Source organism: Hetaerina americana, unplaced genomic scaffold, assembly GCF_022747635.1.
Source record: "Hetaerina americana unplaced genomic scaffold, ioHetAmer1.1.p SCAF_10, whole genome shotgun sequence".
Lineage (NCBI taxonomy): Eukaryota > Metazoa > Arthropoda > Insecta > Odonata > Calopterygidae > Hetaerina > Hetaerina americana.
Genome location: NW_027286070.1, coordinates 55,509,597 through 55,524,400, shown reverse-complemented (window position 1 = coordinate 55,524,400; position 14,804 = coordinate 55,509,597). Strand labels below are relative to the sequence as shown.

The following is a 14,804-nucleotide window of genomic DNA, read 5'->3' as shown; positions in this document are numbered from 1 at the left end:
TAAATATAAAATGAAGGATTTAAGATTGTTGACATGCCTTCACACTTTTCTTATTTCTGTATTATTATTATTGCAGCCATCCAAGCAGTTTGTAAACATTTTGGATGAAGTCATTTTACTCAAAGAACCATATGGTGTGGTGCTTGTTATTGGAGCATGGAATTATCCTTTCCAATTGTGTCTTGTGCCTGTGGCTGGAGCCATTGCAGCTGGAAACTGTGTTATATTGAAGCCATCTGAAGTTTCTAGTGCATCTGCAAAACTTATGGCAGACTTACTGCCTCGTTATCTTGATCAGGTGAGTAATAATTATTTCATAACTACTTATGTGTAATCTTATATAGTCAAATTGTGATGATGTGGAATGATGGTGGCCTATTTTCAGTATGGCTTGTTGCAAGAAAAGGTGAGACTCCACTTATTGAAATTTCACTTTGTGTGTATCTTTAAGATACATTTAAAACAGAAATCAGAATCCGTCAGTTTATTTGGATGAAGAAACATTGAGAATGTTAACGCATTAAGATGGAAAATCTTTTACTCATTCTTATTTTTGATTTACTCTGAAAATTATTTCAACCCATGATGAACCCTGCTCTCAGCTCATGTGATTATGCAAGGGTCCAATTTCTTGTAGCTCATGCAGTGTAAAAAACATAATTATTATTCTTATTTTTCTTATTCTCATTCTTTTATAATTTGACCAAAACATAAAAAGTTATTTCATCAAGGAAAATAGATAATAAGTGAGAAAGATTGTGAGAAAAGATATGGATGGTTTTGGCAAATCATTGATGCTGAGATGTAATTATCAGCGATTTCCATATAAATTAGGTTATTAATGAATAATTTCACTCCCCCAACTTATTAACAATTATTTAATTCTTTTCGTAGTCTCATTAGCAGAAAAAAATCATTGTAGGTTGTCAAACCATAATCAATGTTGCTGCCATGACATTAATGTGCTGGCATATAACAGATAAATGATAGATATTTTGAATAATGGATACTTACTGCCTCATTTTCATTGAGATGTTTTTTTTGATTGGTCTTGTAAGTTAGTGGGCGAAGCACTTGGCTGTTGACTTGTGGGTCATGTATTCAAATTTGACAAATACCTCTGCCTCTCTCTGGTTAATCCAAATGGCATGATTTTCTTGTTTTACAATTTTTATGACACCACTGGAAGTGAGGGAATGCACCCTATACTCTGAAAATGTGAATTAACATTGTATATGGTGTAGTACCAGGTGAATGCTAACCTTGCAAGATCTTGTGAAGTTTAGGATTGTAATTGCTTTTAACTATTATAGGTATTCATATGTGAAAATTTCAGTTTAGATGTCAGCATTTTAGCAGGGGTAAATATTGAATTTCAGGGAAAAATATTGAATTTCTGGGAAAATCTCGGAACAAATAAACTATATATTTTGGAAAATAATCAGTTGAAGATTGGTAATTTTGTTCAAATATCTTGAATTTCTGTGATTTAGGGAAGTATTTCATAGAATAAATATGATAAAATATTTTAAAAAATTAGTTACTGAACTCATTATGCTAAATTAAAATGACAAATGGACATTCATGGGACAGAATGCTTTTACTGTGTAACTTCAAAAAAACAACCACCGTGGAATCAGAGGCTGAAAACTGCAATGCTATAGCTTTGGATTGCCAAGTTTCATTTCTAATATATTATCATATCTAAGAAATTTTAATTTGGCTAAACATTTTCACAGTTATGATATGGAAAATTCATTTTTTTGGTTACTTAAAAGCATTGGGGATATTCTGTGAATGCTGAGTTGAACCTTTAGGAAAAAATTCCTGTTATCAAACTGAATATGGTTTGTAGTTAACAGCATATACCAAAGTCCCTTTTATTATCACCAGCTGTCAACTTGTTTATCTGAACCCACATTCTTAGGGTATTTAATGTTTCATAATTATTATATTACTATGCAATACTTTTTTATGTTTTGAAAGTGATTTATGAATTAATGATACTTCTATTATTTGTTCAACTTTTATCTCTATATTCCATTTTACTCTGAAGGAATGCTATCAAGTGGTCACTGGAGGTGTTCCTGAAACCACAGAGCTATTGAAAAATCGATTCGACTATGTATTCTACACTGGATCAACTGCTGTAGGAAAAATAGTGAGAGCTGCTGCCAATGAGCACTTGACTCCTGTCACTCTAGAGCTGGGGGGTAAAAGGTGAGGATTTTTTCATGACTTAAGTATTTCAATTTGGTGAGGATTTTTCCTCTTAAGGTCACAAGCATATCCAGAACATATTATAAGTAATTAGAACCAAAATTGCTATTTTTCCAAAAGAAACTGTGGCACAATGGCAATATTTAACTAGAGGGAGATTGGAATATGGAACACTTTGGTCCTTCTCAACAAGTTCCTATTGAGAATCTATAGTGAGTTAAGTCATTGATTTCATATAAAAAGCTGTATTTCATAGATTAATCAGTTGGACAGGTATTATTATTTTTTGCTTTGTTTTTGCTAGTAAAAAAATGGCAGGGATGAATTTGTTTTAGAATTTAGTGGATTACTTAGCAGAATTTAGTGTCCTTCCCAAAAGTGGGAAGTAGGTCAGAGTGGTAATGGGACATTTTGTTCATCTTTTTATTTAGTCTGAGATGGATGAAAAACTATTTCAGGAAAAATTAAGGCTGTAATATTGCTATGAAATTGATAACCAGTGTACATTGCTTAATGGCAATTTGCTTCCAATATTCATATATTCATTAAACCACTAACTTACTTTTTTTTCCAATAATGACCAGTACATAAAAGGCAATCCACCAAATGGCATGCCTGAAGTGACTTTTATAATTTGGTTCATGTTCTTCATTAATTTCTGTGGCAAATTAAAACTTAGCATTTATAAAATCCTAACATAAACCAGACACATAAATGTTAAAAAATGTGCCTTGTTGAGTCCCGTACTTTTGAGTGACTTTAAATGAATGGCAGCATTAACAGATATGTTTTACATACACTCATATTTTAGTTATATTTTTGTCATCAGCACTTAGTATCATTTTTGCATGTGGCTAGTCCATGGGGAAATGTATTTTTGTTATGGCTTTGCTTTGATGATATGTACCTACTGTATATGTTAGAGATGTCAACGTCTAGTCATTTTAAGGGAATCATCACTCATTTTACCTTAGGAATATATGTAAAAAGACACTCATTTAATGACTTATTTTAAAGTAACCTAACCCTGCTGTAAAGTGAGAGTTTCTTAGACTTTTTATCAGGATGAGCTTTTATTGTTGTGGGAACACATATTAGATGAAATAGGTAAATGGATATAGACATTAGTATGCCCCACTTGTATGCTGATGTGTACTTTTGAGAGTTTAATTTTTGAAAATGTCCTAGTTTGTTAGTGAATGCTTCAGTATTAATTTCTGCTTATGTCATCTAACTGAGCACCTTATTTATCACATCTAGTCCCGTGTACCTTGATTCTACAGTAGACATGGATAAAGCTGTGCGTCGTATAATGTGGGGAAAGACTGTCAATGCTGGTCAAACATGCATAGCCCCAGACTATCTTCTTTGCACTAAAGCAGTTGGAGATGAGTTTGTGGAAAAAACAAAGGTCATTCTAAAAGAATGGTATGGAGAGAATACCAAAGAGTCCCCTGATTTCTGCAGAATAATTTCTGAGCGCCATTATCAGTAAGTATAATAAATATAAATCTAATGTATTATGTTAGATAATTGTTTTTTTGTAGCTTGCTACAGAATACAGAGAAAATGTCCAGGCAAATGCATTGGTTTTAATTACTTTAATCTCTTTACAAGTAGATTACTTATATAGTTGTCAAAATGGATGAAGAATATGTGACTTAGTTCCTAAAATGAAGGAAAAGTTCAATCAAAATTTATAAAATCAAGAGGGAAATTTTTAATGCAATAAATTGATGTGCTGGATTATTTCATAAAATAGTGTTGGATTAGAAATTTCCCTTTTGTCACCTAAGGGTAGCAGTTAATGTGTTTTGATTTTCAATAGAAGGGTTTTCAAGGCTTTCTAACTTCTGTTGCCAATCACCTTTGTCATAAAGGGATGTATAATTATTAGTTCTTCCTCCTCTGATGATTTGAAATTTACATTCACTCTTCATGACAAGTGATGCTCTTTTTCATGCTTTTACATAATACGTACTTCTTTTATTTGTTAACTACATTTCTGCTGTTAAGATCACTTACTATAACAGTGAACTTGGGAAGCATAAGTAACTGTGAAAATTAGTCTCTTGAGACTAATAATCATTTAGTTAGCTGATAAATAATTAGTTTAAAAAAATTAGGTACAATTATGAGATTTTGAATTTTTTGTGTTTATGTGTACACGTATGACTTTTCGGGTAAACTATATTTTTATGGTAATGAGTGGATTAATGTAATTTTTTTATGCAGGCGATTAACACGATTGATGAAAGAGAGTGGGAAAATTGCTGTGGGAGGAACATCTGATGCCAGTGACTTATTTATCGAGCCTACAATTCTTCAGGATGTGAGCCCATCTGATCCTATAATGCTGGAGGAAATATTTGGCCCAATTCTGCCAATTGTGAATGTAAATAATGCTTATGAAGCCATTCAATTCATTAATGCCAGGTTCGTGTTTTTTTGTTTTATTTAGTATTTGCTGGTTGATTACTTCTAGTATTTTATGTAATGATAGTAGTATGCAGATATAAAACCATGATTTTGAGCCCTTCAAGAGCTATTTGATATTTTGAGCACTTGAGATGTATCCAGTGGTGGTTCATTTTTGAAAACTTTTAAATGATGATGCATAAACATTTCTAAAAGAGTTTAGCTTTTACACTAAAGAAATAGATACAATTAGCTCAAATTGTTGGTTTCTTTGATCACAGGAACTATGAATTTTCTTCCCCAAAAGAATTTCTTTTTAGCAGTTTGGAAGCAGTACTACATCCCAGGCTCACGGAGTTCAACTGTTGTACTTATAGACCATAATTCAATGATAATGTCTTGTGAAAGTGAATTGAACCTAATGCATATTTTTAAACAGTTTTTCTGATAAATATATGATAAATTATTACCGTAATACTATAATAAGTGTGATGGCCGTATTTTAAAATGATCTTTGTTAATATAAGTGGTGGCCACTATGTAAACATAGATTTGCTATATAGTTTGTAAGAACTTGAGAATTAATTAGCAGAAAGATGGGTACCATAAATCCTATTATGTTTTTCCTCTTTTTGGTTGCCCTTTTCTATCTCATATAACTACTTATCCATTCATCTCCGCAAATATTTCTTCTGCTTTACTTCCAGAATCCTTTTAATGCACTGTGGTAGATATATGATATTATTTAAGATTTATTATTTTAATACATTGGTGTTTCCATTTATTTATATAGAAAATAATAAAACACTAAATTATAGCAATCAAAATTATGATGATAATAATAATATTATATTATATATTTTATGCGTCTTCTGTCTGTTGCTTAGAAATGTTTTGAGAGTTTTAACTTGTTAAACTATTGGGTAGTCTGTCTGCTGATATTAATTCAATTGTGGGTGATTCCGCTGGATACCCCTAGTTACATGTAAACTCGAACTGCTTGATTTTGCTGGTTTGAGACATTTCTAGGAAACCGCAAGTGGCACAGGGGAGGAGCCTGATCACCCTGATTCTGTGAAATTCACACATTTTGTGGACTTCACACAATTATGGGGCTTGGTACAAGGTGAGCTCCACCCTCGCTAATTAAGCCGCCACCACCTGTGGGTGATATGGTGAGATCTTTTTGAAGCAAATTTTGGGGTGTTAAATAAATGTTTGCTTGAGATGAATTTTTTAAAAGTATTTCGTTATTCATTTATTAGACATACATATTTGCTGTACATATGTAATAGCTCTAATTCACCTATCTTTTCTTGAATCATCCAAATAAATGAACATTTCAGTTTGGTTAATAGGTTGATGGTAATGCCAGAGCTGTAGTCCTTTTTAATACCATGTTTTGGATGCCATGTTTATCTTTGGGAATCTAATGTTCTTTTACAGTATATGGTCTGCTTGGAATTCATGAGCTGACAGCACATTAACCTCCTGAACGGGTGAATGATAAACTTATTCCTGTTACTTGGTTTTATCAACTCTGGAGCCGCACAAGATATTTTAAATCTAAAAAAATGGGAAATGTTTGCAAGCATAGGTAGACCACATATCTTGAAAACTGGGACTTGACGTTTCTAAATATCCAGGAAATTCTTGTTTTCATAAATCCTCTAAGTTCTCTAAATTTTATTCTACATTTTTGCGAAAAAAAATATTTTTGAGATAAATTTAGAAATCACTAACTCAGTTGATTATAACTTGTAGTTAATGAAGCATTTTTAGGTGCATATTACTATTAATTTTCAAACTGGGACTCCTCTCTGTACTCGTTAATGTTTTTCTGCTATGGACTAAGACTAAGAAAATGTATGTGATCATGCTTAGTATTGACATTTTTGTTCAATTTTGACTTCATGTAGGCTGGAATTTTAATGGTGATTGCAGTGTTGAGCATTATGGTCATACTGAAAATTAGTTACACAAGATCATCACCATTTGGATGATGCATTTACAGGGTTATTTCCTTAAATTCTCCAAGGCATTTGTAATTTATATAAGAAGTATATCTTTTGTTACAAGTCAGTTGAGAGCCTATATCCTTTGAGAAATCAATGGCCAACTTTCATCAAGGCATGAAGGGTGTTTTCTATCACTGTTTGGATCGGACCAATCCTGTTCCCTCCTGGCTAGCATTCATTCATTAACTTAAGTTGAACTATAGTAGAAGGCAATGTCCTGGGATTTTCCTTTGAAAATTTAATGTTATGTAATACTTGGCTAAGTTTGCTGACTGCGCAGTGTGTGTGTGTGTGATAAGAACTCTTTGAAAAACATATTTCTGTAAAAGAACCTTTAAAGCTTTTAATTTTAGAAATATAATTATTTTGGTCACCCTGATGTACATCCTATTGCATGGCATCATGGCATATATTGCATATCAGTATATAATTTGGTAGTAAAAACCCATTATAACAATGGCATCAGGTGATGGGAAAGATACCAGAGTTATCAGCAACATTTGATTGTTAGAAATTTTACTGGCAATGGAATAAATTATGATTAGAATGACCTCATAAGCAAAATAATTTACTTTTATTATCCATCAAAGCCATTCATTGGCATTTTGGTAGCAAACCATTGGAATTAACAGTTTGTTGGTCTTTTTCCCATGTTTGCTAACACTTCTCAAATGACATATTTATTTTCAATGCGACAGAAGCATGAATGTATGTATATTAAGACATTATACAAAATGGGTTTTTAATGTGAATATCTAATGTTATGTTCCTGGTTTCTTTTTTCTAATCATCAGCCCAAATGGATGCTTCCATCGCATGGGATGTGGTCATCATCCAGCTATAACATTCATATGGCTCTTCGGGATTCATATTGATTTAACAATGCATTTCATCAAATTAATTTTTTTTACCATTTTATGTTTTTAATGTTTTCAATTTTTCTAATTCACCTTGAACTAATCTAATAAAAACCTTTTGGAGTTACAAATAAATTAAATGTATTGTGTTTAGTCAGTGAATTGAATTCCAGCATCATAATTTGGTTTGGGATGCAGTGAAATGGAAGTATGTAACTATGAATTATATCAGTAGTCTGCTACACATGGTCTTATATCTGTACACTTGTAGAGGGAATAAGACAAGGGCAAACAATGAAGGTTTCTTGGGTAAATAACTTGTATGGGGCTTATTTTTTTGAATTTATGGTAACTATACTCATCATTTAGGTTTATGGCACAGTATATATGACAAAATAACCTGTTGATTTTCTCCCATAATAACTACCATCTACTCTCTCTCTTTCAGTTAATTAATCTAAAATGCGTCCTTATATTTTTATCACTGCAGTGCTTTGTCATTTATTCACTCACGATTTGTGCTGTCTGCCAGTTTGATTTGCCATTAATCCTGTATCATTGTGTTTGTTGAAAAACCTCACCCAAATATTTTTATCTCCTTACCCTTCCTCGACATAATTTTCCACTTCACGTCTTGTTGTATTTGTGCATATGCAGAGACTCACCTCTCACCTTGTATGTGTTCTCCATGGATAAGGCACTGCAGGGCTTGTTCCTGTCACAGGTGCAAAGTGGCACAGCTTGCGTCAATGACACCATTCTTCACTTTGGTGGTGAGTCGTCCATCTCTCTTCTGCAACATGATTTAGGCCTATTCACATTTCCCACCTAATATATTTTGTCCAATCCATGATGTTCTACTTTCTTCAGCTCATGCTAATAAGTTTGTGTAGCAGTAATTTTGGTTGCTTGATTAAATCATGCCAATTTCAGTGTATGTTTTTAATCACTTGATTCATATCTATTGCCAGGGTTTACAGTAAAGAGTCTATAGAATTATTGGTCTAGAGAATTAGACTGGTGCAGCTTAATGTATATTGCCAGTTGTTCATAATTTATCAGCATGGAAGTTTTGAAAATTATGGAGGTGTTAGGCTGATTACTCCCTTTCATATCGATAATTTATTCTTATTTTCATTAATTCTATACGCTTAGTTACAATATTCAATACAGTGTTTAAAAATGTTCATGTTTGATAAAGCTTGAGTACCATAAAATATGTTTAGTTTCATGTTAAGTTTACTTATTTATGTACATTTGCTTGTTTTGGGTGTGCCTCATAGAAAATCAATTAAAGTTGATGAGTATGGGATGAGATATGTTTTTTCCAAAAATGAGCTAAGTAATGTGAAACATGGCATTAAAAAAAATTGTGAAACACCATCATAAAGCATTCCTTGTTCAGTTATAGTTTAAAAATAATATTTTGGAATGATTTTGCATCCATTAAATTAATCTGATTTTGGTCAAAAATGAGAATAATTAGCATCAATTAATGAAAGAGCCTACAGAATATTAAAATATTCGCATTGAAAATATATAATAATAGTTTTTCTGTTGAGCTGGTTAATAAAATTATTTCAGTTTGCGGTGGCTATATTGGATGTATGGAGGAAACAACTTTCCATTTGAATACTACTTTCTTGGAAATTGTCTGTGCCTATCATTTGTATTTTATCAATTAGTATGGGTGTAAATGTTATTTTGATGGTATTCAATGGTTTATTCAAGAAGTGGTAAATGGACAAAATATTTCTTTATTTAGTTGCTAAAAATATTTCTTTTCTAGAAATATTTCTATTCTAAAAATGTTTCTTTTCTAAAAATATTTCTTTATTGAGTTGCTAAAAATTGAAAGTTCTTATTTGGATACTATTTATACCTGATTAAACAGATGTAAAATGTAGCATGGGTAGGTATATAGTATTCTTTTCTCTTACATGCTGATAGTTATGGGCTGGAGAATTATTGTAGGTGCCTATGTGTACCAATTTATTGCCAGGTGTTTGCCTTGAGATTGACAAAATTGTGTATTTTTCATAATTAGCATTGCAATGGTTGTGGTGTGCGGTTTGCTGTTTTACCTTGACTTGGTATTGGTTTACCTGCATGCTTGATTTCCTCAGTCCTATTATTCACATCTGTGTAAATATTCCAACTAACTTAATTGCAATTTTTTCTTCTTCTTTTTAGCAATGCAGGTGTTGTTGGCCAGGCCTATATTTATGGAACTTAGAATATATTCTGTATTCTTAAGATGCTATGGAGAATGAAAATATTGGTATTTAAAATTATTATTAATGTTGAAGCTCTTGACCTTATACTGCTTATAATTTTTAGTGTCTTTGCTTGACCCTGTCCAACAGAAAACATCTCTTCCAGTATTGCTGTTCTTTGGTTCAAGGAATTATGAAATGCATTATATCAAAACAAATCACCCAAAAATGTATATTCTTTAAAGTATGCTTTTAAAAATTGATTTAATTTTCCTGGTGTATACATGGTAGATGGTTTTTTCCTAGGTATCAGTTTATACTACATATTTCACACTCTCAGGTATTTGATTTGACATAGGATTAACACCTATTAAAAAAACTTGATAAAAAGATTTCATTAAAATGTATTATAATATCTGTTAACTTCTGGGTAATGATGAATGTGCCTGAAACTAAGCGGATAGATTAGGAATGTAGGGATCTTTTATGTTAATATTTTTCTTACAATAGGATAGGCTTGGACATGTAGCCTATCGGCTAATTATTTTCACTCATGTTCTCTGTAGCTTACTAATTTTTCTGGGTAAAATATGAAAACAAAGGGGAAAGCATATAAGTATTTGTATATAATGTTATGCTTGAGAATGATTTAAAAGAAGTGCAGGGATGTTATGTTCTCATTTGATTGGCTACATTGGTGTATGCTTTTTTCTGTTCGTGTAAATCATTAGCAAATTTAAAGTACTAGATGAATTACCACTCATATTAAATTATTTATTTAAATAACTGGAGACTTAGTGACCTTGTCATGACCAAACAAAAAAATGAAGTTGCCAACCATTGCAGCATAAAAAGAACAGAAACATATCCGAGCATTAGTGGTTAATTAAAAAATAATTCATCTTTTGAATTCTAATTTTTATCTCAACTCCATCAATATGCCTGGAAAAAAACTGAGTCAGCTGATTCTTTTGGTGTGTGAATGGAATGATGGTTAGACTTGATTTTTTTCCATATATTGTTCTACTCAGAATACGTTATAAACGACACTCTGCTTGATTGTAAAATGATACTGGCATCAAGATTAGCTACTTTTCAATAATGATTTATTAATTAAATTAGCAGTGCTCTCTTGTATTTGAGCTAAATTGTTTGAGGACATGAAGATAAGGGATGGAAATATTTTATTATAATTTAGAGAGGAAGGGCACTTGTTGACACTCTTCCCCAACCTAAAATGGAGTTTTTATTCTCACAGGTTCATTTGTAGTGTAGTATATGAATACATATGAGCATGTTTAGAACTTTGTCATTTAGGAGATGCCTAATTTTGGAATTATATTCCTGTTTGATTCTCTTTCATTATGCTTATGTATTTATTACCTCATGTAAAAGTGTACATTCAAATAGGTAGACATCGTTTGTAGAATTCATATTATGAATGGTTCATTTTATGGAAATGATACCATTGATTACAGCCCTTGATCTTCATTAACCGCTTACATTAGTTCATTGCCAGTCATTATATGTTGAGGACATTAGAATGAAAGAAGTAATCCCTACACTTCTTAAAAAATTAATGATTCTCTTGCAAATATCATGGTTTAGTTGTACTTCATGATGATAAAACAAGGTGGTGGTAAAAGCTTTCCACTTTCAACTGTTAGAATGAGGGTTGCATCTTCTTGATTTCTTTAATTTTTCTCTGAGAAAATGTAGTAAATCTTTCTCCTCATTGGTGCAGGGAAAAGCCTTTAGCCATGTACATCTTCACAGAATCGACAGCAACCAGGGATCAATTGATGACTAATGTTTCATGTGGAGGAATCTGTTGTAATGATGTCGTAATGCACTTTGGAGGTAAATATGTGACCACTTAATTCAAATACAACCATACTATGAACTATTATTTCACGAAATTCATAATGAATTTACTAATACAAATCAAAATAATACTGAAGACCATGTATTATTTAGTATTTGTGCATGCCACTCTTGTTATTAGACTTAAATTGCTTATTGTTCCATAGACTCAGCATGTTTTCATGCATGAAAGACGTCATGCTAATTGTTAGGATAATTAAGTATTGCATTTTATCATTAATTCAAGGCCTTTAGGAAACTTTGTAAATATGGCTTCTTGATGCAGTAAAATCTACCAAATATGGATGCCACTCGTTCTACAAATATCGTCCATCTTTAGTACTCTCTGCTGAATGAAGTTGACTAGGGTACACTTAGGGAAAATAGGAATAGCTACTTGTATGTTGAATATATTTGATGCTAATGTACATTTGTCTGCACATATAATAATGATAATATATGTGATGAATCTTTGATAAGTTCACTAGCTACTTTCAAACAAGCTATAGAGTTTCATGTGTCATGTTTTTATTTTTGATTGCATTAATTCCTCTGAGTGGTTTGAGGTAGTCTAGGGGTAGAGTGTTGGACTACTGACTCTAGGGCCTGGGTTTAAAATCCGGGCGAGCCTCTCTGAGTAATCTCAGTTTCACCCAAGCTATGTGATTTTTCGGATACTGGGAAATCATAATCGGCTCAGGGAAAGGAACTGCCCCCATACCCTGATGTGTGAATTTCACACACCGTCGGGCTTAGTACTGGGGGAACTTTACCATCACCTACCAAACTGACCTTTGGGTGGATTACTGTGTTAATGGTTTATTTCCCTGGTTCATATTTTGTTCCCATTCTCTCTAGTGATATTCTGTGTGTTTTTCATGATGTCCTAAATCTTTTCTTTCCCACACCAAAATTCTTCATAAATTTTTTCATGGAAACCCATCTTGTTTTTTTGCTACATCTCTACTTCAATGTCAGTGTATTTTACATGTGGGTGGCAAATATAACTTCTCAGAAGATGACTATGTAATAAATAAAAGAGCTATTGAAGACCAGGCCTCTAGACCTTGGAGATATCAAAAACGATTAAGAAAAAGGAATCACTATCAACCACTGATATGCAAGATTAACAGACAAGGTCTAAGCTAAGAATTTTGATTCTCTTTAAAAGAGCAAGTTCCTAATCATATTTGGAAAATGTCTTTTATTTACTTACACTTTGACTGCTTTACGTTCTATATTATATTTTAATTGATCCAAATGTATGTGAAGACATTTCCAGTTATAAAAAAATCTGAATTCTAACTAAAAGTATTTGTGGGCAGTCCGTGATACTTTGAGAATTTGGCATTTAATTCTGGAATTAAAAATTTTCTGTTGAGGAAGCATGCTCTATTTGATCCTTGGTAATATGTAAGATGACTCTTATACACTTACCATTTGACTGGCAACATACCTACTTGGCTGGCCAGCGCAAAGAAATATAATGACTTTCAGAAACCAGTAGTGCCATTAGTTGAAGCTTTTTTTTTTGGGTTTTGGTTTATATCTCTTTAACAAATATAGTAATGCCCTGTGAACGCTTTGTGAGTAGCCCTATTTTAAGGCAAATTTTCAGTGTCCATGCCTTTCCCAGATGCCGTTAATGCACTATATACCAATGTATATTAACAGTGATACATCAACTACTGTGGTAATATTTAGTGCTTTGTTATACATTCTTGCCCATTCAAAACATGCACGTCTGGTTGAGGGAAATATGAAGCTATATTAGTATTTACCTTAAAAATAATCTAAAATTAATATTGATGATGAAACTAGTGTTGCTACCAGGGAAAATACCACAAATTACTCTATTATGAAGTATAAAAAAATTTCTATGAAGTTATGTTGATTTCTTTAACTGTAAATGCTTAGCAGAAATTAAAAGTGGATTGGTATTATACCAAAGTAGCCAAGTTCAGGTTATTTGAGGACTCTGGGTGAAAACTGGCATTTGAAAGGATTAAATCTGTAATTGGGCAATGACTAGGTATCAATGTCAAAGTGTAAAAATTAATCATCCTATTTTTATGCTTTGCAATCAGTTCATTTCAATGCGTATTAGCAGATGACTCCGTTAAAGTTACTTTCACTCTATCTCCTATAGTTCCTCCAGTTTGTAAAAGTAACTAGGTACTATAGGCTCACAGTAGGCAAGGTTTTTGGATTGTAGATTTGTGATTTGTGACTAAGTGCATGTATATTAAACTATACTTGGGTTTATATTGATTATTTAGCTCGTGGTACTAGGCGAGATATACCTCCCAACAATGGAGGGTAGTTATGTACGGCACGGAAACGTGGTCACTGAAGCAGGATGATAGAAGTAGATTGGAGGCTTCTGAAATGTGGGTGTGGAGAAGGCAGGAGAAGGTGAAGTGGACGGAAAGGAAAACAAATGAGGAAGTACTAGGTATTGTGGGCAAGGAGAGGGCTTTGTTGGGAGAAATCCTAAGTAGGCAGGAAAAATGGATGAAGGGCATATTGGTCGGCAGTGGGATGTTGAAGACTGTAATAGAGGGGAGAATGTTAGGCAAATAAGGATAGGGCAGAAAGAGGATTGGAGTGTTGGATGGGATGAGGGGAGGAAGGAAGTACTCAGAGATGAAGAGGGACTTGATGTAGAGTAGGTTGCTGGTTTGTGTTTTGTTAGGAGTTGAAAAATATTGATTTGGTAGTTATGTCAATCCAAAACCTACCTTAACTGGTAGATTACTCAAAAAAATATGGAACTAATTATAGAATGTAGTTTATGATAATGATGAGGGTTCTAAATGGCATTAGCTTATGGATATTGGTGGCATCTATGTTTTGGGAAGTAAATGGAGTAAAATGCTTAGTTTCATTTTCCTCTGAATATATGATCATCCATTTAGTCCAGAAATTCACTAGTAGCTTGCCTTAAGTGCTTTAGTGGCTGTTTCATGCAGAGGCCCCATCAACAGTTTTCATTTTCTCATTACCTGCTTGGAATTTTTGATTAATTTCTCTAGATAATCTTAATTATATCCTAATCTTGATTGCTACCCAATGAAAAAAATGTGCATGATTCACATTCTTGTTACACAGAAAATTTGGTGACAGTGTGTGTAATACATTACTTGTGTTAATTTTTTTATAAATTTAGGAATAGCATTTTTGTTTAATATAAAAAATGCACTCTGTTGTAA

At 32.6% G+C, this 14,804-nt stretch overlaps 1 protein-coding gene across 6 annotated transcripts in view; it reads left to right on the top strand.

The window, feature by feature from the left end:
• The window catches only part of Aldh-III (Aldehyde dehydrogenase type III), a 90,665-nt gene that overhangs the window by 59,631 nt on the left and 16,230 nt on the right, over nucleotides 1–14,804 (top strand). For 5 of the 6 annotated variants that reach the window (XM_071598683.1, XM_071598681.1, XM_071598686.1 and 2 more), the window contains exons 5-9: nucleotides 77–298; nucleotides 2,057–2,220; nucleotides 3,481–3,711; nucleotides 4,456–4,656; nucleotides 11,474–11,589. In XM_071598683.1, the coding sequence (XP_071454784.1) occupies nucleotides 77–298; nucleotides 2,057–2,220; nucleotides 3,481–3,711; nucleotides 4,456–4,656; nucleotides 11,474–11,589 (934 nt within the window). Of the gene's footprint in view, nucleotides 1–76; nucleotides 299–2,056; nucleotides 2,221–3,480; nucleotides 3,712–4,455; nucleotides 4,657–8,170; nucleotides 8,287–11,473; nucleotides 11,590–14,804 lie in introns of all 6 variants that reach the window. The other variant, XM_071598682.1, reaches the window with a different exon arrangement.